The sequence below is a fragment of the Taudactylus pleione genome, unplaced genomic scaffold (assembly GCF_031769625.1).
Source record: "Taudactylus pleione unplaced genomic scaffold, aTauple2 ptg000522l, whole genome shotgun sequence".
Classification (NCBI taxonomy): Eukaryota; Metazoa; Chordata; class Amphibia; order Anura; family Myobatrachidae; genus Taudactylus; species Taudactylus pleione.
Genome location: NW_028284924.1, coordinates 4,036,003 through 4,059,819, shown reverse-complemented (window position 1 = coordinate 4,059,819; position 23,817 = coordinate 4,036,003). Strand labels below are relative to the sequence as shown.

General features: G+C 46.0%; 1 protein-coding gene across 5 annotated transcripts in view; it reads right to left on the bottom strand.

Moving 5' to 3' along the window:
* The window catches only part of STON1 (stonin 1), a 139,260-nt gene extending 117,215 nt beyond the window's left edge, over positions 1-22,045 (bottom strand). For 3 of the 5 annotated variants that reach the window (XM_088450730.1, XM_088450729.1, XM_088450727.1), the window contains exon 1: positions 21,356-22,045. Coding sequence is in view for 1 of the 5 variants with exons in the window: in XM_088450727.1 (XP_088306853.1) it covers positions 21,356-21,391 (36 nt within the window). In the remaining 4 variants the exon portion in view is untranslated. The remainder of the gene's footprint in view (positions 1-21,355) is intronic. The other 2 variants (XM_088450728.1, XM_088450732.1) reach the window with 2 other exon arrangements.
* Between the last annotated feature and the right edge of the window lie 1,772 nt (positions 22,046-23,817).

Genomic DNA, 23,817 nt, shown 5'->3' with positions numbered 1-23,817 from the left:
AGCAGCCCAGCACACAGCGTGTGCTGGGCTGCAGCGGGAGATTGCTTGCGGCTGCTAAGTAGCAGCCACAGCAATCTCTTATGCCTGAAGGGGGGAGCGATCACACTGATCGCGCCCCCCACTGGCTTTGGGCCGGGCTGAGGGGCTCACAGCGCCCCCTCCCCGACGCGCAGTGCCGCTCTGCGGCGCTGCAAACACTATTTTTTTTCAAGGGGGCGTGGCCACGTCTTCTGAAATTAGGCCACGTCCCCTCTTTACCGGGGCCCAGCGTGGCTCTCTACGCCCCTGCCCAGCCGATCAGGAGAGTTTAACCCGATCACCAGCAAATCAAAAAGATGTGTACTCAGAGACCGCAGTCCAACATAATAGAACTACTGAGTTAACTAAACTGCCAGACCAAGTGCTCCAACATTATTTCAATGACCCAGCCCCAAGGTGCATGGTGTTTAGGATTGGAAATCATTTTTACAACTCAATACCCCCCAATCTTCGCCTCACCACACACACGCACACATTTACATCATACTTGCCTACTTTTGAAAAAGAATTTCAGGGAGATGTAAAAGCAACACCTATTGATGAAAACACACTGATGCTTTTCAGAAAATACATGTAGCCATAGGAAGCATGTGCATTAGAACCAATGCAGGGAAATTATACTAATGATCCCATTTAAATCTCTGTTTTTTTTTGTTTTGTTTTTTAAATATAACAGCTATATAATAGGGATAAGGGGCCTGATTCAGACCCACTCGCGAGCGGCTGTCCGCTCGCAAGTGGGTCGATGTTCTGGACTGAGCATGCGCACGACGGAGGGAGCTCCGTCGTGCGCATGCGCCAGACGCGACGAGCGAAGGACTTTCCTTCACTCGTTGTGTCTGATCAAAGGGGGCGTGCTGTCGATGTTGATTGACAGCACGCCCCCTTTGGTAGGCGTGCCGGGGCGTGCCTCCCTGACGGGGGCGTTCCCACGGGAACGCCTCCCGTCAGAAGCCGGCCCACTGACATCACTAGTGATGTCAGTGGGAGTGATTTTGGCTCTGATAGAGCCAAAATCACTCCGGAGCTTGCGGTTGAAAACCTCAACCGCAGGCTCCGGCTCGCAGATTCGATGGTCGCGATGGTCACGACCATCGCGGCCATCAAAATGCACGCTCGTATAGCCTGTGGGTGGTGACCCACAGCTATACGAGCGTCCAGGAGGACGCTCCATTTTCATGGAGGCCGGCCCTCATTCGGAGCGTGCGCTCTGCTCAGAGCGTACGGCTCTGAATGAGGGCCAAGGTGCAAGCAGGGAGATTACTAGGCTCTTCAGGGAGTCAGGGAGATTGCTACTATATCAGGGAGAGTTGGCAAGTATGATTTACATTAGAGGCACCAGAACAGGAATCTGTATGATTTACTGCCGGTCGCATCGGAAGCCCGGCAGGGGTGAAGATCCCGACAGCTAAAAAAGGTAGGTACCCCTAACCCTCTCCCCCCCTAACCCTCCCTTAGGGGTGCCTAAACCTAACATCCCCCCAGTGCCTAACCCTAACCCCCCTCTAAGTGCCTAAACCTAACCTCCCCTTCCCCGCTGCCTAAACTCAAGTCTCCCGAGTGGGTGCCTAACCCTAACCTCCCCCTGGGGGTGCCTAAACCTAACCCCCCCTCCTTCCCCTAGCCTAACCTCCCGGGGGGGTGCCTAACCCTAAGTCCCCCACGGGAGCCCCTAACCTAACCCACCCCCCCGTCGCGCGGCTGTCCATGCCTGGCGCACGGCTTACCTCTGATCGGTAAGCCGGGTGTCGGACTCCCGGCGTAGGTCTAATGACAGGCGTCGGGATGTCGACGCCTGTCATTTAACCCTTGCCGGGATTAGACAGTCGGGAAGCCGGCGGTCGGGATTCCGTCCGTCGGCTCCCCGACTGCTTCCCCCAGAACGAAGCTTCCCAGTGCCTGTGGTCTCCCAGCTATCATCATAAAGCTAGTTGAGAAACTGGTTGGATGTAAATTGCTTATTTATTTCTTAGTGGAGTTGTTAATTTCAATGGGGTGTCCAGCATGTGTGATACAAATATTAAATGAATGGCCTACATTAAAATCAGGTTTGGATTGAAAGATCTACAGTAAAAAGGTAGACAATGTCTCTAGATAGCTAGCAGATGTTAGACAGTCAATAGGTCGACAGGGAAAAAAGGTCGACACAATAAAGGTCAACATGAAAGAAGGTCGACAGGTACAAATGTTCTATTCATTTTTGTATTGGTTTCTTTCAGGTACATCAGTTTTCTCCTACAATACAAAAACATACTGAAAGGTTAACTGTCTTCTGACTCAATGGAATAGTGTGTGTATCTGGTAGGGAATTGATAATGTAAGCGTCCAATGATGTGATTGATTATACAGTGATGTGTAGTCATTAGCGCTATATCATACTTGGCCTCTCTCTAGGAAACCTCCCGAATTAGGGGGAGAGTCTCCTGGGTCCGGGAAAAGTGGGTAATTCTCCTGCAAACTGGCGGACCCCATCACTTACCGCCAAAGTGGTTAGGGCAACAGGGCCTCAGCCAAATGACGTCATTGTGGCCCTACTTCCAGCTACTCAAAGCCATGAATTGCTGCAAAACTGTCACGGTGTTGGGGCCACAACACCCTACCCACCTAGCTCGCCCTCTCCAGAAAACTACTGGAGAGGAACTTGCCAAGGTCGGCAAGTATGCACTATATAAATAGTCAAAAATAAGCCAAACTGGCAAATTCAAAGCATGTCACTTTCAGGCTGTTACCATCAGAGGATAAATAACAGATTAATCGGTTAAGTCCAAAACACATTACAAACTATAACAAATAAATATTACAAATTAGTAATTACAAACCATCTAAACTCTATGGAAAACAATAAATCAACCACCCAACTGTATTTTATGTGATATCATTTATCTAAATCTTATCCAGATATCTGATATACATAACATACATTTATTAACACCGGTGGAGAGTACCGCTTTACACAACATTGCATACATAAGCAAACGCAGGTGGGGGTTGCAGGTTTTTAAGATCCCCTCAATGTCACAAATGTAATAATTAGCACCACCTGTTGATATTTTATGCAAACTGTTTTTATTGAAAGAGGACCAAGCTATTCCAAATGGAATACAAAAAGCATATATGAACAATTGATCATTCCATTTTGAATAATACAATAAAATGTACAATATAGAAAGGTCACATCAAAAATACACAATATTTATTTATTACCAGTTATTTATAAAGCGCACACATATTCCGCAGCGCTTTTACAGAGATTATCTTACCATTCACATCAGTCCCTGCCCCAGTGGAGCTTACAATCTATGGGGGTCATTCAGACCCACTCGCGAGCGGCAGTACACTCGCAAGTGGGTCGATGTTCCCCACTGCGCATGCGCACGACGGAGGGAGCTCCATCGTGCGCATGCAGGAGACGCTGCGAGCGACGGGCTTTCCATCGTTCGGGGTCTCGCACCAAAGGGGGCGTGCTGTCGATGTTGATTGAAAGCACGCCCCCTTTGGTGGGCGTGCCGGGGGCATGCCTGCCAGACGGAGGCGTCTGAAGCCGGCCCCACTGACATCACTAGTGATGTCAGATAGAGTGATAGAGCCAAAATCACTCCTGGCCTTGCGGCTGGGAAACCCGACCGCAGGGTTTCCCTCGCAAGTCCGATGGTCGCGATGGTCAAGACCATCGCGACCATCTTTTTGCACGCTCGTATATGCTGTGGGTGGCGACCCACAGCTATACGAGCGTCCAGGAGGATGCTCCATTTTAGTGGAGGAGGGCCCTGATTCAGAGCGAGCGCTCTGGTCAGAGCGTCCGGCTCTGAATCAGGGCCAATGTTCCCTATCACATGCACACACACATACACACTAGGGTTAATTTGTTTTGGGAGCCAATTAACCTGCCAGTATATTTTTGGAGTGTGGGAAGAAACCCACGCAAGCACAGGGAGAATATACAAACTCCACACAGTTAGGGCCATAGTGGGAATCGAACGCATGACCTCAGTGCTGTGAGGCAGTAACGCTAACCATTACACCATCTGTGCTGCCATATCAATATATCAATAAACAAACAAAAGGAAGAATAAGAAAGAGAAAAAATAAACAGAATAAACAAGAAAAAGGAAAGGAAATTAGGGTGAGGAGAGTCAGAAGGGAAGAAGGGATTGAGCGGGAGACAAAAAGGGTAATTAGAGAGGACAATTTATCGTTGTCCCGTCTTGAATTAATGTATACACTTGTTAGTAGCCCCACAATTAAACAAATTGGAGTTAGGACGCAGCAGATACGGATGCAGTAAGTACACCATCAAAATTATTGTATAATGTGGAATCTTTGAACACCAACCAAGGGAGCCAAATGGCAGTAAAGTCAGCAGGGCTACCTTTAGAGAAAGATACAATGTCCTCCATATCCATATAATAATTTATCCTCTTAAATCAGTCTTTGATGGAGGGAGAAGTAGATTTCTATAAAACAGGAATGACGGCTTTAGCCGAATTGTTTAGATGCCTTAGCAGGGAATTCTTATAGGAGGCCGTGGAAGAAGAGGTTATGTTCAAAAGCCAAAAGCCAGGGTCTCTGGGGACCTCCCTTCCAAGAATTGATGTAGAACATTCAAACACATTCAACCAAAATGTGTGAGCCAGTAATGAATACACTTTTGCACCAACTGGGAGATCTGGAAAACATGCACTGTTAGGGGTGCACTGATATAGACCATCTACAAGGTCAATTATTAATAAAGTACAATAATGTACACTATCCAGTGCATAAGGAGACCAATATGTACATCTATGTCCAGGGCAGTGCTAGGTTCTTTTGCTGCTTCCCCAGATTCCCGAACTTGCTCAAATTATCTGAAATAAAAACATTCAGCTGAGGCAGATGGCCCTACTTCCACATATAATGGCATGATCGCTGGTCCTGTATATGTCAGAATTACAGCCATGGCCAAAAATTTTGAGAATGACACAAGTATTGGTTTTCACCAAGTCTTCTGCTTCAGTTTTTATGATAGCAATTTGCATATACTCCAGAATGTCATGAAGAGTGATCAGTTCTATTGCAAAGTCCCTCTTTGCATTGACAATGAACTTAGGTCCTGATTCAGACCCGTTCGATAGCTAGCGAGCAATGTTTTGCAAAGTGTGCATGGGTATGCATCGCAGTGCCCGTGCGCGAACTAGTATGAGCGATCGGAAGGCAATCGCTCGACCAGCAGAGACAGCCATGCTGAATGAGTGACAGGTCAAGCCATTTGTGGGTGGTAACAGGGGCAGGCCACTGGAAACAGGGAAGTGGAGATGTGAATGCAGGCATGCCTGAGCATCTTAATGCCGTTCAGAGGCGTGCATAATTAACAGGCAGCGTCATAGTACATGTCACCTGGTTGAATTATACACTGAAGTGCTCGCAATGCTTGTGGTAGGGTACAGTCTACCGCATGCGCTGTGGTCAGTTCCGATGGAACCCGATGTACCGATGGTTGCATACACTTCCTGGAGATTATGTGCGCTAGTGGGCGGCTAAAGACAGGCTGCTGGGTGTTTGCAAAAACATAGTGATTGCACGCCAAGACATAGTGGGTGTGCTTATGCCTTGCCGTCCCTTAGCTGAATTTGCATATGCTGGGAGCGAGAGTCTGCATCTAGCGACCGGGTCTGAATCAGGCCCTAATCACAAAAACAACATTTCCACAGCATTTGAGCCCTTACACAAAAAGGACCAGCTGACATCATGTGAGTGATTCTCTAGTTAACACAGGTGAGAGTGTTGACAAGGACAAGGCTGGAGATCACTCTGTCATGCTGATTAAGTTAGAATAACAGACTGGAAGCTTTAAAAGAAGGGTGGAGCTTGAAATCAGTGTTCTTCCTCTGTTAACCATGGTTACCTGCAAGGAAACACGTGCAGTCATCATTGCTTTGCACAAAAAGGGCTTCACAGGCAAGGATATTGCTGCTAGTAAAATTGCACCTAAATCAACCACTTATTGGATCATCAAGAACTTCAAGGAGAGAGGTTCAATAGTTGTGAAGAAGGCTTCAGGATGCCCAAGAACGTCCAGCAAGCGCCAGGACAGTCTCCTAAAGTTGATTCAGCTGCGGGATCAGGGCACCACCAGTGCAGAGCTTGCTCAGGAATGGCAGGCAGATGCGAGTGCATCTTCACACACAGTGAGGCGAAGACTTTTGGAGGATGGCCTGGTGTCAGCAAGGGCAGCAAAGAAGCCACTTCTCTCCAGGAAAAACATCAGGGACAGACTGATAGTATGCAAAAGGTACAGGGATTGGACTGCTGAGGACTGGGGTAAAGTTATTTTCTCTGATTAATCCCCTTTCAGATTGTTTGGGGCGTCTGGAAAAATGTTTGTCCGGAGAAGGAAAAGTGAGCGCTACCATCAGTCCTGTGTCATGCCAACAGTAAAGCATCCTGAGACCATTCATGTGTGGAGTTGCTTCTCCGCCAAGGGAGTAGGCTCACACAGCCATGAATAAAGAATGGTACCAAAACATCCTCCAAGAGCAACTTCTCCCAACCATCCAAGAACAGTTTGGGAATGAACAATGCCTTTTCCAGCAAAAAGTGATAACTAAGTGGCTCGGGGAACAAAACATCTAAATTTTGGGTCCATGGCCAGGAAACTCCCCAGACCTTAATCCCATTGAAAATTTGTGGTCAATCCTCAAGAGGTGGGTGGACAAACAATAACCCACAAATTCTGACAAACTCCAAGCATTGCTTAGGCAAGAATGGGTGGCCATCAGTCAGTATGTGGCCCAGAAGTTGATTGACAGCATGCCAGGGCGAATTGCAGAGGTCTTGAAAAAGAAGGGTCAACACTGCAAATATTGACTTTTTGTATAAACTTAATGTAATTGTCAATTAAAGCCTTTGACACTTATGAAATGCTTGTAATTTTACTTCAGTATACCATAGTAACATCTGACAAAAAGGTCTTAAAACACTGAGGAAGCAAACTTTGTGAAAACCAATACTTGTGTCATTCTCAAAACTTTTGGCCATGGCTGTATCAGGTACACTATACTTCTTTTGACGTATATTATAGCTGTTTAAGTGCTGATTATGCCCTCTAGCCAAACTTGCTTTAAAGTCAAGCATTTGGAAACCCCCCCTCTAGAAATCCTGCGTTTGCCCCTGGCATGCAATGACTATAGTTTCCATACTGTGGCACATATGATCTTCTGTTATGCCAGATGTCAAAATATACTCATGTTATTATATAATGAGCTTCTATTGGGCTGAACAATATAGAATAGCTAATTTCTCGGAACCGGTATGATTTAAATCCCAACAGTGACAGCCTGACAGAGGTGGAAATTCCGATCTCCATTAAGGTATGTATGCCTAACCCTAACCTCCCCCCATGTCCCTAAACCTAATCCCCCCTTCCCCGCCACCTAAACCTAAGTCCCCCGGGGGGGTGCCTAACCCTAACCTTCCCCCCGGGTCTGCCTAACCCTCCCCTTCCCCTAGCCTAACCCTAACCTCCCGGGGGGGTGCCTAACCCTAAATCCCCCCCGGGAGCCCTAAACCTAAAAGGCAGCTGTCCGTGCCCGGCTTAACTTTCGGATTTCGACGTTGTCAGTAGACACTTGCCGGGATTAGACAGTCAGGAAGCCGGCGGTCGGGATTCCGTCCGTCGGCTATCCGACTGCTTCCCCATTTCTCTACTCCTCTGCTTTCCCCTATAAAAATGCAATGTCCCATTAAATATATTTCAAGGGAAACAAATCTTTAATTGTGCAAGTAGTTAATGATTTTTAACGCTGATAGAATAAACTTTTCTCTTCAGTCAGAGAATATGCAAACCAGATACTACAGTGCATATTCCAATATCAGCGATTTACATATTTTAAGTAATCCAACACACCAAGCTCTTTACATGTCTGACTCCACCTCGCCTGTTTACCTTAACTGATACTTATGGTGCATACACACGATCAGATTTTTTCTTCAGATATGGACGATAACGATTTAAAAATCGTTCAGTCGTTCATATCTGATGGAAAATCGTTCATATCTGACATGCCTGAACGATGGACGATCAACGATGCGCGTTCCCGTTTGTCAGATAACGATTTCTGATATCTGATGGGTTTGCAGTCAGACTTGGACGATTCCATTCATTTTAATGCAGTCAAAAATCGTTCAATCGTTCAAATCGTTCAAATCGTTCAAAACTTTGGTCAAATCGTCCAAATCGTTCAAATCGTTTAATCGTTCAGTCGTTCATCTGACAAATCTGACAAGTCTGACAAATCTGACCGTGTGTACGCTCCATTATGTGCTACCAGACCGCAGCAAAAATAAATAAATAAAAGTAAACTATATCAGTGTCATCACATAAACGATGTAAAAATAAACTGTAAAAACAGCTTTAAAACCACCAGTAAAACTTCCAAGGTAAAATTTCGAAACAAACCACAAATAAATTCTAAGCACATTTCAAAATAATCTGCACATATTTGTGGATTTAAAAGAGTGTTTAAAAAAAAAAAATAATAGTTTAAAAACTCTCTGTACTATACGCAACTATATGTATGTCCCTTTTAATGAATTAAATGAATACAACTGACTATAGTATAAAACAAACAATGTATACAGCGGTAGCACGTATAAACATATACTGTAAAAATTTTAACTTTTTTTTTTTTTTTTTTACCTTAACTTAGTAAATATTTTTTCACGCATGAATGGAAAAAAAACAACACATGGAATGGTTTACAAAAAATACTTAACTTTAAGGCATTTAACAAATCCAAACATTTGGAACATCTGTTATAAGCTAGGCTTTAGAACTTACACAAGCATTTAATCTGCATGCACTGTCTTCCAGTGAAAATGTTCAACCCTGTGGGTACAAGAGTTTTCCAGCTGTGACCATGAATCATACAAACAGCAGCATTTCATAAAGTGGCAAGAGGAACAGGAGTTTTATCAGCAAGCTAAATCAGCCAGAAAGGCTGTACCAGTGGGAAGGTCATCTTAGGGCCTCGGGCTATAAAGTACTGCCAGGCTTTGTGGTGAGATACACATTACCTAGTATGCATGGATTAATACAGCCCTCTAGTTTGCAAGCCGTCGACGCTCCCAGTAGAAACACACTTCATTAAATTTCTCCCTTCTCCAATCCTTCATATTTATAGTGTTTTCAATACCGCACAATATGAGATCTACAAAAAAAAATTAGATAACTTCTGAGGTATTTTCAGGTCCCTCACAACCTGAATGAATGTTTTTTTTTTCTCCCGTTTCAAAAATTCTAATGGTGCATATTCTGGATACAATATAGGAATTACATTTGTGTTTTCTTTAAACAGTGTTTATCTTCCAAACTTAAAAAGAGATCATGTTGACTATCGGCAGGGATGTGTACGAGATGCCGGCAGTCAAAATCCCGACGCCAGCAACCCGGCAGGGTTAGGATACCGACACCTGTTGGTCAGTATCCTAACCCTCCCCCTCTCCCTCCCTCCCTGCTGCCTAAACCTAACCCTCCCCTAACCGCAGTACGTACCGTCAGGATGCCGGTGCCGGGATTCTGACAGGAATTCTAAGCGCCGGCATCCCCACTGTCGGGATTATAACTGCATCCCATCTGCAGCAGTGATAGGCAACCTGACACACCTTATAGGGCCCGTATGGGCAGACTGGGTGACAGGGGGGTACAAGGGGTACACCCGTAACCAACCCCAATAAACCAGGGAGTTGGGAAGTGACGGGGAATAATCAGACGATGACCTTCTCACTGAGAGCTGATAATGAGCCTATGATTTATGATCTGTTACGCTCAATTAGATCTAATGGGAAGCATTTTAGGTATAGGTATACACTAAGTTCCACCAAAGAAATGATTGGTAAGGTACCAGACGGATACTGTGGTAAGATAATACAACCAGAAACTTGCATGTACCAGATGGGAGAACCTGAGATAGGATTATTTGCAAGGGAAATGTGTTTAATGATAATGATGCATACAATTCCTTATGTTCTCCCCGATTATGTATATTTTATATGTGGAAGAAAAGCGTATAAGTGGCTCTCCCCGAGTTCCGAAGGTTTGTGTTACCTGGGAAGAGTAGTCCCAGAAGTTAGGACCCTTACACATGTTGAAATGCTTAGTATTCATAAAAACACACCATCACCATATCTTCACACGCAGTATGAACACAGAGGCAAAATAAATAGGATACCTGGTGATGTGCATAAAGCCACACAGTTAATTAGTGAGACAACTGGCTTTCAAGTTTTGGTAGCATTGGATCCCACCAGGATCGCTCAGGGTACACTAAATTTTAGATATATCCAAGATCTTGCTAAATTGATAGATAATATCACCGAGATGTATGATGACACCTTCAGGTATACAGGTAGGGAATTGCAAGCGTAAAAGAAAGAGCTAGTGCAACACAGACTAGTGTTAAACTACTTAACAGCTGTCACTGGGGGGTACTGCATAACTTTGGCCACCCAATTTGGAGTGAAGTGTTGCACTTACGTCATGAATAATACCAGCGACCCCAAGGAGGTGATAGACCGAAAGATGGATGAAATTCTGCAGCCAAAATGGGAATTTCGAAAGAACCATAATGCTTCAGTGGCTGAATTAGAGGAGAAGGTAGAGGAATGGGTTTCATGGTTGAACCCAGCAAAATGGTTCTCTGGTCTAGGAGAGTGGGTCCAGGAAATTATCGCAAGCATAGGTAAACTCCTGATCCTCATACTGGTTGTCATTATAGTAATTGGAATATGTGTCAGGTGTATTCCTACTGTGTTGAAGTGTGGAAGATTTAAAAATAAGGTAAACTGGAAGAACGAAATTATGATGGTGGTCAGTAATGACAATATGAATACTGAGGTAAATGTAGAACTGCATCACAACCCTGAAATAGGAAATACCATCATATAATGTATTATGTGTAGACACGCATAAAATGTATTATTAAAATGTTATCCTAAAAACCCCTCAAATAATGTAAGTCCCTATCTCCCCCACAAGACTGCCTTTATAGGATAGGTGCATTCCCACACCTTTCCCATGATCCTCCAGGATCCACGGTGTGCATATAAAAGTAGTTTTATGTCCCCTCCTAGAGACACGTTATTGATGGATTAAGAACCACCGTGTGCCATCCCATACTATAACATTAAAATAATATGTCAAAATGTAAGTCTAAAATAAATGTAAGACCAGTGTATGATAGCATGTTGGTTGCTATCAAAGGGTGGACTGTCAAAGTGGATAATTGGCTGAGACAGAATCAGTTTTAAAATTAGATCGGAGCGACGCCATCTTGCGAATGGCGACAAGACTCCATCTTAGAAATAGGCCATTTTGTCAAAACCACATAGTACACAAAAGACAACGCAAAATTGCTAATAAGTAGCACGGCCAGCTCTTTAACAATCCTCCCCAAACACATACCGACGGTGTCTGACATACATATAAATGACTTTCCAACACATTAAAACCACCACAGATTTAAATATGAACAGCACTGAAAAGTAGCAAACTAGTGGTGTTTTCCCTGCATTCACATTAACACATACACGCGATGTTAAACAGTGCACAACGCAAAATAGCTAATTATTAGCACGTTCAGCTTTTTAACGATCCCTACACAACCAATACCAACACTCAGAGATACCTTTCCAGCTTAGTGCTGCTCGCTAAGTACCCCACAGACCCCCCAGACGCACAACGCTATTTAGCGTCGTTCTCCCTTGCATACATACACTTAAAGCAATAGTTCCGTAGCGCAAAAGGGTTATTATTCAATTCAATCACAATGCCAGCATGTAAAGAAATTACTGTTTTCTGCAACTAAGGTTTAGTACATGGTGTTGTACTGATCTACTCTATCTCAACAGCTTTCCGGTAACATCAGTGAGAAGATCGCAACATGCATTTTTAACTTAAGGACTGTAGAGAGTTAAAACACTAAAATGAACTTTGTAATATTAACAGCTTAGATTTGCATGCAGCGGGAAAAAGGAGACAAAAGGCTGTCGGAGGCTGATCTGTGTCCATTTGAATCAACCTGTTAAATGTCCTGTAACAGATGCACGCATACTGGGAACCAATGGAACCATGCCACACTCTTCTATTGTGTTGCTTATGCCTGTAAGAGTATAAATGTGCGTACCGACTCCAATCTGTAGTCTTCTTGCTGATGCTGTTGACGGAGGTTTCTTGCTGATGCCGGTAACTGGTTCCTGTGCGCGTGCGTATGTATAACTGTACCTTGGGTCTGTATAATTTCTTTGCGCTAAACTGTCTTTAGATCACAGCGTGTAACCTACTGTTTTTATGTTGAATAATATACTTTGTGCGTTGGAAACACATTTCCATATCTGAAGGCTTTTATTTTACTGTATGACTGTGTACGCAAATAGAATCAACTTAGATGGTATAGGCAGGAGTGTATAAAGGTTTAGAAGGTATAGGCAGGATTGTACAAGGTTTAATTACGTTATAACAGTATGCTGCTGCAGCAGCTCAGCATGTCTCCCTGGCTACACTGCAGCCCAGCACGCTGGAGAGAGAGGCTGCTGACAGGTAAGAGGGAGGGAAGGGCGGCGGCGGACCGGGGCCCCTCCATCAAGTCCGGGTAATTAGTTCCCGCTGCCCCACTCTCGGCACCCCTGGCCCCACCTGCAGTGCAACATGGTTTTACCAAGGCGCAAAGTTACTTGCTCTATTTTGCTTTTTCTGTCAATTCAGAATCAGCCCCTGAAAGGGGGAATTGATCAGACCCTTTCATAGTAGGACACCAGTTCTTACTGAATTCACCTACCATGATGCCCAATGAGCATACTTATCTACTTTTGCATTCTCCTCTCCTGGAGAATGCTGGAGAGGAGATGCGGGTAACCGCCTCTCTCAGCCAATGAACGGCTCCCACCACATTGAAGTCAATAGTGAGAGCCGCAGGGTTACTAAAGGTGATTCTGCGGTTCCCACCATTTTACAATAAGATACATGCATACATCTCACCGATGTATGCATGTATCTGTGTCAAAACGAACTGCTCATGCTGAAAATGAAAGCATGAAGCTCTTCTATTCATTTGCGGCTTTGAAGTTCGTTTTGGAGTGGGATTTGCTGTTCGATTTGGACATGAAGATGCAAAATCGCACAGCAAATCCCTTCATAAACTGAAACAAGATTGAATTTGAGTTGAAAATCGAAAGTTAAATCCATTCTTAGTAAAGTTGAGATTTGCTAAGGGATTTTGGGGGTCATTCAGACCCGCTCGCGAGCAGCAGTACGCTCGCAAGCGGGTCGATGTTCCCCACTGCGCATGCGCACGACGGAGGGAGCTCCGTCGTGCGCATGCGCGAGACCCGGGGAGCGACGGGCTTTCCATCGATGTTGATTGACAGCACGCCCCCTTTGGTGGGCGTGCCGGGGGCGTTCCCATGGGAACGCCTACCGTCTGAAGCCGGCCCCACTAATATCACTAGTGATGTCAGTGGGAGTGATTTTGGCTCTGATAGAGCCAAAATCACTCCAGGGCTTGTGGCAGGGAGACCCTACCACAGGGTCTCCGTCGCAAGTCCGATGGTCGCGATGGTCAAGACCATCGCGACCATCTTTTTGGCCGCTCGCATATGCTGTGGGTGGTCACCCACAGCTATACGAGCGGCCAGGAGGACGCTCCATTTTCATGGAGGAGGGCCCTGATTCAGAGCGAGCGCTCTGGTCAGAGCGTCCGGCTCTGAATCAGGCCCTTTGCTCTTCGAGTTCAATTGATCTCAGGAGATTTCAGTGATTCATAAAAATGAATCTTTAATCAAACTTTAGTAAATTTACCCTAGGAGGTATTACTTGTCTCATTGTGAGTCTGACTCTCCTTCATCTAAACTAAGTAAATGTTCTTTTGTGATGTCATGCATTACACAGTTTTATGGGGAAGCTTGCAGGCCAAGATAGTGGCGATCAAGTGCTAAGTACAGAAACAACATTTTATTTTGCAGGATTGTAGTTTTTAAACAACACAAAGGGCTTACTTACCTACTCTCCCGGAATGGCCGGGTGGCTCCAGAAAATCGTGTGGTGCTCCAGGCCGCCTGGAAAAGTAGGCGGCCCGCCGACATCAGCACGCAATTGCCCACTTACAGATTGAAGTGGGTGGTCCGGGCGGCCAATGACGCAATGGCTAGGTTAAAGCTAATTCATTTTAATGTGACATTTTTACGGTATACATATTGCACAATTTCCACAGCGCCCGCCATCCCTTCATAGACTGATATTACAGAATGTGGATATACACCAAGAAATGCACCTTCCTGACAAGCAGGCCGCCCCACTTTGTGTCATTTGTAAATGAACCATCCTCTCTCTACTGGTAAGAAAAGCTCACTACGGGCATTATTCAGAGACGTACGCTAATCCGATATTTATGCAGTTGAGCGATTGGTAAACTGCGCAAGCATCTAAATCGCACAATACCAGAGTCGCGCACAACGTTTAACTCGCAGTGTGATTGACAGTCAGGGAGCATTTTTGGGGGAGGTAACTGGGTAGTGGCGGCAAAAACGCAGGCGTGTTGCTACGGTTTTCAGGGCGTGTCGAAGCCTACGCCTGCTATCCAGTATGCAGATAACAAGGCTCCGACGTCTCAGTACACGCTGCCCTTCTGTGCCACCATAGGGTTACTCAGAAGGCCGATTATCGAAGAATCTGCGAATGATGCTGCCTCTTTGTACACAGATGCTGCAACATTTTACGCAGATGCAGAACTGCAGGTGGGCAGCTCAAAACATCTCCCGGTAGCTGCGACATTTGCATATTTTCACGCAGCAGCGAGGGCTTCAGCGTAGATCTCGGAATAAGGCCCTATATGCGCAATGTTATTACCTCCAGTGACCTCTGACAGATTTCTGCAGAATAAAAATGTTCCCAACATGCTGCCAAAATCCCACCTGCCAAAAAAGAGACTTTCAACTATTTCCCACCCTGCTTCCAAGCCCAAACATCCCACAAAAATACTGAATATTAAGACTCAACTCTTGGTAATATTTATGAATTACCAGTCATTTACACATTACACAGCTCTTTACAGAGAGTATTGGGCCATTCACATTCGAACCTGCCGCGGTGAAGCTTGCAATCTATGAGCCTGATTCAGACCCGCTCGCTAAGCCGCGAACACACGCTTTGGGCAATAGTCGCCCGTTTCCGCATCAATATGCGCATGCGTGCGTCACTCAGTGCGATCGCGACTCGTGCGCTCATAGTACACAGACTGGACACTATTTTGAGTGACAGATAGCGCCATTTGTGGGTGGTAACAGGGGAAGGTGCTTGTGAACGGGGGAGTGGTGCTGCGTTGCAGGCGTGTCTGGGCATCTAAACGGCGTTTTAGGGGTGTGCATAATTAGCAAAGCAGCGTCATGGTACACGCACGTCACTTGGTTGTTTTTCAGCCTGCAGTGATCGCAATGCTTGCGGCGGGGTAAGGTCTACCTCAAGCGCTGGCTCTTCCAATGGGACGCCACCTCCAGTCACAGTGTACACTGGGCCTGATTCAGACCCGCTCGCGAGCACTATGCGTTCGCAAGCGGGTCGATGGTGGCCCACTGCGCATGACGGAGCCGACTCCATCATGAGCAAGACCCGGATAGCGACGGGCAAACCGTCGCTCCGGGTCTCGTACCAAAGGGGGCGTGCTGTCGATGTTGAGTGACAGCACGCCCCCTTTGGTGGGCGGGCCGGGGGCGTGCCTGCCAGACGGAGGCGTTCCCATGGGAACGCCTACCGTCTGGGGCTGGCCCCACTGACATCACAATGATGTCAGTGGGAGTGCTTTCGGCTCTGTTTGAGCCGAAAGCACTCTTGGGCTTGCGGCAACGAGACCCTACAACAAGGGTCTCGTCGCAAGCCCGATGGTCGCGATGGTCTTGACTATCGCGACCATCATCATGGCCGCTCGCTATAGCTGTGGGTGGTCACCCACAGCTATGCAAGCGGCCAGGAGGCCACTCTAAAAAAACAGAAGGCTGGCCCAGAGTGTCTGGCTCTGAATCAGGGCCACAGTGCAGTCAAGGACTGCACTGGCTCACTGAAGTGGAGGATTTTGATGGGGCCCCGCAGCCCCTAGGTAAAATCCACCTTCTGGTTATATATAAAAAAACAGATATATACATTCAAATGGGATCATTAGTATCATTTTCCTGCATTGGTTATAAGGCACACAGGGAGAGATGTATTATAGCGGCACATATCGTGCCGCTATAACTCTTCTTGCTTCGCCTCTTTACCGAGGGGAAGCAGGAAGCACTAACGATGAGATGTAAGAAGAAAACTCCCCCTCAGGCAATCTCTGCCAGGGCACACAGCACATCAGCCTAGTGCTGTGTCTCTCCTCCTGGCCGACTCCACTGGGCATGCGCGGGATCTCGCAAGCCGCCACAGAAAGGACAGTGCTGTCCCTGCTGTGATGGTCGGACAACGGCAGCTACAGCTGTCGATATCGATAGCTGCAGCCGACGGAATAGTCAGGCAAACTGACTATTCATACATTGCCATCTTATCGGCACTGCTATCTTGTATCATTTACCGCCCAGCCCCTCAGTTATACATTGGGGAGAAGCGTTATCAGCGCACATAACGTGAGCTGATACCGCTCCAGCAGTTCATGCATCTACCCCAATGTTCCCTATGGCTACATGCATTTTCTGAAATGTATCACTGTGTTTTCATCAATAAGTAGATCTTACTGACTGTTTTTTTCGGGCTCATTTACATTTGGATGTAAGTCAATTATATGACACGCCTTTCAGATGTAGCAGTACACGCCATCTTCACTGCCGCGCCGATGCTTTCACAATCTCCCTGAAATGCTTTTTCAAAAGTAGTGAAGTATGTACTAACCGCTACACTAACCGAGTGGTCCTGAATAGTTTTCCACATTGGTAGGACATTTTCTCGATAACTCATAGCGTCCAACATTTTAAGAAGCAATATTGAGAAGAGAACCCTGCCTAGAACTGCTCAACCACTCTCACATAGGGGCCTATCCATCATCGAAGGCCGTATGGCCTCCGATGATTTAGTATTGATCTCACTGCGGGGGATAGATTACACCAGAGCAATTCATCTCCGAAAAGCAGCTGTCCCCTCGGTTAGTATCACAGCTACAGATGTAGCTGCGTTTCTTACCTACTCCTGGTCAGTCACGCATGCGCACAGCCGCCGGGGAGTCCATGAGAAGGCGGCGGAGGGATCCCTCTTTCACATCCCCAGAACTCCTTCCCATAGGAAGGAGCGGGGCTACATCTGAAGAAGGCGCTTGTTCTTGGCAGCAAACTCTGAAAACTTTCAGTTTTCGGAGTTTGCTGAATATCAGGGGGTCCTATCGGACCCCTGATGATGAATGGCCCGGTAAGTAAAATATGTGGAAACTAGTGTTTATAGATGATGAATAGGCCCCATATACATTTTATCTGGCAGCCTGTCAGCCCGCAGATATCACGGGCATACACTGCGAGATGTCTCATAGTGTATTGGCCCCGATATCTGTGCTCCACCCCCAGGGGAGCAGATATTTCCCGGTTCCTTCCATGGGCAGGAACAGGGGAAATGTCTGTCTGTCAGCCGCGGCTGGGCATACACTGCCTGATGCAGACGACATTTTAAACTTGCAGATATCGCATCGGACAGGCATGCTGTACGATCCGACATGACCAACTGATATTTAACCCTTGGTCTGCCACACACGCACTAGCATTATCAGGGCGATCTGTGGATATAGGGCGTATCGGCCCGTTAATTGTAGAGTGTATGCCCAGCATAAGGCTCTAAGGGGAGAGTTTTTACAAGTGGACATGTTGCATATAGCAACCAATCAGATTCTACTTAACATTTAACTAGCACCTTATACAAAATAATAGCTAGAATTGGTTGCTGAAGTTGAAGACATGTCTGTCTCCCTGTTATACGAAATTGCCCTGTACTAGAAGTATGGCTTATTGAGTAATTGCAATTAGTACATAAAGGCATCCATATAACATAGCAGTAATAAATAAATGCACTCAATATTTTCTTGTGACACAATTGTTTTTATAAAACACACTTTATGTATCTAACTTGCATCACAGAAAGAGCAGACATCCTGTATAAGAAGAACGACACTGACCCCAAACTGCTGCTACGTTGCCCGTCTCTGTACATTGGGGTAGATGTATTATAGCGGCACTTACCGTGCCGCTATAACGCTTCCCGCTTCGCCTCTTTACCGAGGCGAAGCAGGAAGCACTACCGATGAGATGTATAAACATCTCATCGGCCGGAGAGGGGGAGCGTTAACTTCCCCCTCCGGCGCTACCCGCTAGTGACAACAGCGCATCAGCCTAGTGCTGATGCGCTGTGTCTCTTCCCGGCCGGCTCCACTGAGCATGCGTGGGATCTCGCAAGTATCGCGAGATCCCCGCGTGCAGTCATGGAGCCGGCAGCCGCCGCAGCAGGGACAGCGCTGTCCCTGCTGTGGGGATAGGCTAGCGCCAGGCTGTAGCTGTCGATAACGACAGCTACAGCCGGCCGAACGGTCAGACGATATGACCGTTCGTACATGGCCCTGCCGCTCGGTGCTGCTATCTTGTAGATAGCAGCGCCGATAATGACAGGGGCACATAGCGCCCCTGTCATTTACCGCCCAGACCCCCGATAATACATCGGGGAGAAGCGGTATCAGCGCACATTACGTGCGCTGATACCGCTTCTGGCTTTCGTACACCTCCCCCATTATGAGTTGTACGGAGATCTCTGCCTGAAGTCATGTCATTTATGAATGAGAAGGCAGGACACCCCAGCTATTATCTATTATTGCAGCTTCTGTGCACGATTAGTGCCATGAGACATGAAAGCACATTATGCAGCCTAGGAGATTAAATCTGTCATTATTATTTACCTTTTATTATTATCCTGCATTTATATACTTACTCATTCACATCAGTCCCTGCCCAGTGTCAATTCTCTACTGCACTGACACACACAAGTGTCAATGCCATCCAAGGCCAACTAACATTCCAGTATATTTTTGGGCTCTGGGAGGAAACCACGTGAAGAAAGGGAGTATATACAGTATATATATTTTTCTTAAAAATGCTCAAATTAAATGCACAGCGTATGCTGGGTCGGAAGGCACCTCACGATGCATCAGATCTGCACCAGTCGCATAGCCTCCAAGTTTACGTCAGGCGTACATCAGATACACTTACACCCGACAAAGTTGGGTGTATGCCCAACTCTGCAAGAACTACACAAAATATGGTGCCCTGTCTGGCATCAAACCCATAGCATCAGCACTGTGAGGTAACAATGCTAACCACTGTGCTACTGTAGTAGTTATGATAGTTTCCGGCTTTCAATCAATTATACATTTACAAACAGCTAATGGCACTTTTACAACCATGAACATTTATTTTGAAATATTATGTAAAAAAAAAAAAAACCCAAACAAATGGAAAATAAATTGTTCTGTTTTATTGATTACATGCAGCGCAAATGTCTGCTGCCCCTATTGAGGTAGTGATTATAATTAGGGAAAGCTACACCTTGTTTTTCTTTCTTCTAGAGGGCAAACTACTAGTGCTTGTTTGTTATATCTTATTTTACTGAATTATATTTAGATTGCATTTTTAATTAATCTCATAGTGTTGGAGAGATTGGAAGTAGGAGATGGATGGGAAGTTCATGAAGGTTCTTTACACCAACATACCTGGGAACCGGCAGGGTGTGACACGGGCCTCAGCTCAGGATTTAATTATATATCTCAGGACTTTTCAGTCACCATATCATCAAAGCTCTTTTTCATCATACATTAACTGACTTTCCTGTGTTATTGTAACTTATTATATGAAGATGTTTTGTTGTTGTTGAAGCTTTTAGACAGATTTAGTTGTTTTTTATACTTATACTTTAAATTGGCATTTAATTTAGTCCATGGATTTTAACTAAAATAGACCTAATAGAACTAAGGGCCAAATTCAAAAAGCCGTTATCGGCGATACACTTTCGCCGATGACGTCATTTTCGCAAGTTTGACTTATCCCCATATTCAATATTCCCGACTTTTCGCCGGAGAGAAAAGTCAATGCATCAGACTGAGCGAAAAAGTATCACCAATGAATAGGTGGCAAAAAAAAGTGCACAATTGGGATTTTGGGTTACAAAGTTTAAAAAAAACACCCTACACCCCTTGGACAGTCCCCAAAAGGTGTTCTGTGTGAAAAAAATTTTTAAAAAGTACCACTGGACACCCCAAAAAAGGTACTTTAATGTTGGGGGGGTGAAAAAAAACATTGGGGGACAAACTTCCAACCTAGCGAAATAGACTCAGGGGGGGGGGGTTCCCAAGTATGCACAAGGTGTTGTTTTTATTGCAGTTGATTGTGCCAGATGGATTTTTAAAGAGTTTTAAAACTTCACATTAGCCACTTTAAAATATGCTAGCACCCATTTTCATGCACCCCAAATTTGGTGGAACTTCTTATTTTGCCCCCAAAAAGTTGCTAAATGCTATTCTTTACCACTTTCTTAAAAACGCAAAACAGCAGCTATTGAGACCGTTTAAAGACCCCACATACCTTTAGCAGGGCTATTCGGGGGTACCCATAGTGAACCCGATTGTCAGACCATCTTTTGGGGGGTGTCAGACTGATTTCCCCAAAAATGACAGAACTTTTTGCCGATTTGAAAATGAAAATACGGGAAATCGCGGGGACGAGCGTGATACTTTTTCAACCTGGAATCCAGCGATGACGGCGAAAAGTCCGGCAACTGACTTTTCGCTTCAAATTGAATATGCCTCTTAATGGTCTACTGAATATACTAAACTGGTCTTCTCAGGAGTGGGCTGGCATGGAGGTCGCTGCAGTAACGGGTTGGATACGGGATCCCGGCGGTCGGGATGCTGCTGGTCAGAATGCCGACAGCGGCAAACCAACAGTCAGAATTCCGACAACCATACGTAAGTATAGTAGCACTAATCCTAACCCTCCCTCCCCGATTCCTAAACCTAACCTCCCCCCCAGTGCCTAAACCTACCCTCACTAGAGGATGTATCTAACAGCCTGTGATTAAAAAATAGGCACTTATAGCTACAAAATAGAAGTATTGCTAGTAGTACATCTATATGTGATAACAACAAACAAGCAAAGCATGCTATAAATGATGTTTTATAGGCTACTGGACTAAATACATCGCTTTGATTTAGGATTAATATGTTAAACTGTATATAGCAGGCATCATACTGCAAACTACATGTATCATGCGATGATTATTATGATCCGTACTTACTGTAAGTGAGTCTATCACTAGCCTAGAGGATGCCATCAGTCACCCCGCTGCCCAGCTCCAGCTGCTGTGGAAGGCATGTTGGCACTTTCAGTTCAATAGTAACTGGGAAGCCTCGGAGGACGCGCAGTGTAACTTTGTAACTGTTTCCTATATAGCGGCGGCGTTATTATGCGGGGTGAGCCGGGACTCCCGGGAGTGCTCCGGAGGAGGAGGAGGCAGGGGGGATACTTGCACTCACTTGTTATGAGCCTTGTGCAGGCTGTGTGATCCGGGCTCCGTGGTGATGCCGGTTACCGGCAGAGGAAGCTGTGCTGCTGCAGACCGGGGCTGGTAACTCCGTGCAGGAAGCTGGGACCTTCTCTCAGCCACTGAGATGTGACTGCACCAGGCCCAGACTGTAGTACAGGCTGCTCCCTGCAATAGCCTGGCCGCCTGCCAGATCATCATTCCCGGCCTCACAGGCTGAGACTGAGAGCAGTCTTTCCTCTCCCGACCCCACAGGGCTTCCAGGTACTGAGGGCAATGGGCAGAGGTGGCTGCCAAGTACAGAGGGCAGAGGTGGCTGCTAGATGCAGATTACAGAGGTGGCTGCCAGGTAGAGAGGGCAGAGGTGGCTGCCAGGTAGAGAGGGCAGAGGTGGCTGCCAGGTACAGAGGGCAGAGGTGCCTGCCAGGTAGAGAGGACAGAGGTACCAGCCAGGTACAGAGGGTAGAGGTGCCAGCCAGGTACAGGGGACAGAGGTGCCCACAAGTTAGAGAGGGCAGAGGTGTCCGCCAGGTATAGCGGGCAAAGGTGTCTGCCAGGTACAGAAGGTGGAAGTGTCCGCCAGGTACAAAGGGGGGGCCTAAGTACAGGTACAGAAGGCAGAGGTGGCCGACAGGTTCAGAGAGCAGAAGTATCCAGGTACCAGATGCAGAAGTGTCCGCCAGGTACAGCGTGTAGCGGTGTCTGCCAGGTATAGGGGGCAGAGGTGGCCACCAGGTATAGCCTGCAGAGTACAGTAAGTATTGGCTTCCAACAGGTACAGCAGGCAGAGGTGTACGCTAGGTACAGTGGGTAGTGGCTTCCCACAGGTGCAGCATGTGATATGCTGGAGTTGAGGGTCTCTAAGCATTAGATTCCAAAATAGGCATTTTGCTTCTACAGTCACCAGTGATTCCCAGCCTCGGTCCTCAAGGCACACTTAAGGTGCCCACACACTAGGCGTTCAGGTCACGATCCGATATCGTGTCCGATTTCTCCTCCTGCAGTCGTGGGCACGATTTGGTGTTAAAAACAATCCAAATTGACCCACGATCTTATTGTGCATCCTATACTATTTCAGTACATCGTGATAAGATTTTCAGATCTTGCCTGCAGCAGGCAAGATCTGAAAATGCAATGTACGACCAGCGGGTACGCGCATCAGCATCATAATCGTGAGTAGAGACTCACGATTAGGACATATTTTACACGATCTGTCATCCCGATGCGTCGGAATCGGGCTGATCGTGTAAAATATTGCCTAGTCTATGGGCACCTTAACAGTCCTGGTTTTAGTGATATCCATGCTTAAGCACAGATGGTTAAATCAAAATAACTATGGAACTAATTAAGTCACCTGTGCTCAACTATGGCTATCCTTAAAACCTGGACTGTTAGTGTGCCTTGAGGACCGTGGTTGGGAACCCCTGCTCTACACCATATGTAACTGTCGCTTGCTGTATCCTGTAAGCATGAAAACTGTTGATTATATGAGACACACATACAGTACATTATGAGATAGATTTAAATATATCTATATCTCATCTGTATTTTTCTCTTATCAGCATTTGATTTTATTATATAGATAACCTTAGCATTATCTTTAGTTCTTTTCATCGTTACTATTATACTGTTTTTGCGTCCTCACCTTTTTACAGAGCGTTTTTTTTTTTTTTGCTTACTGCATGTGGCTTTTACATCCCTGTGTGTCTTTTTCCTACTGTTACACATATTTGGTTGCGGATAATGTTGTTGTGGTGCTGTATTTGGTAGATTTTCAGGAGTGTCTATGTTGTCACCATGAGGTGATATGTTATGAGTAAGTATGGGAAATTCAAATAACAAGTGTTTGGAGACTGTAGATGTGTGTTATGCAGGTACTCTCTGGAATTGACATCACAGACACTTGTGGGAGGGATCAGAGTTCAGACCAACTTTCATTACATTCCAACGTGATGACATAATTTTAATCAACTTTATATATGTGTGGAGTTTGTATATTCGCCCTGTGCTTGCATGGGCTTCCTCTGGGTGCTCCCACACTCCCAAAAATATACTGGAAGGTTAATATAGGGGGTCATTCAGACCCGCTCGCGAGGGAAGTTCGCTCGCAAGTGGGTCGATGTTTGGCGAATGCGCATGCGCACGACGGAGGGAGCTCCGTCGTGCGCATGCGCGAGACCCGGCGAGCGACGAGAAATACGTCGCTCGGGGTCTCG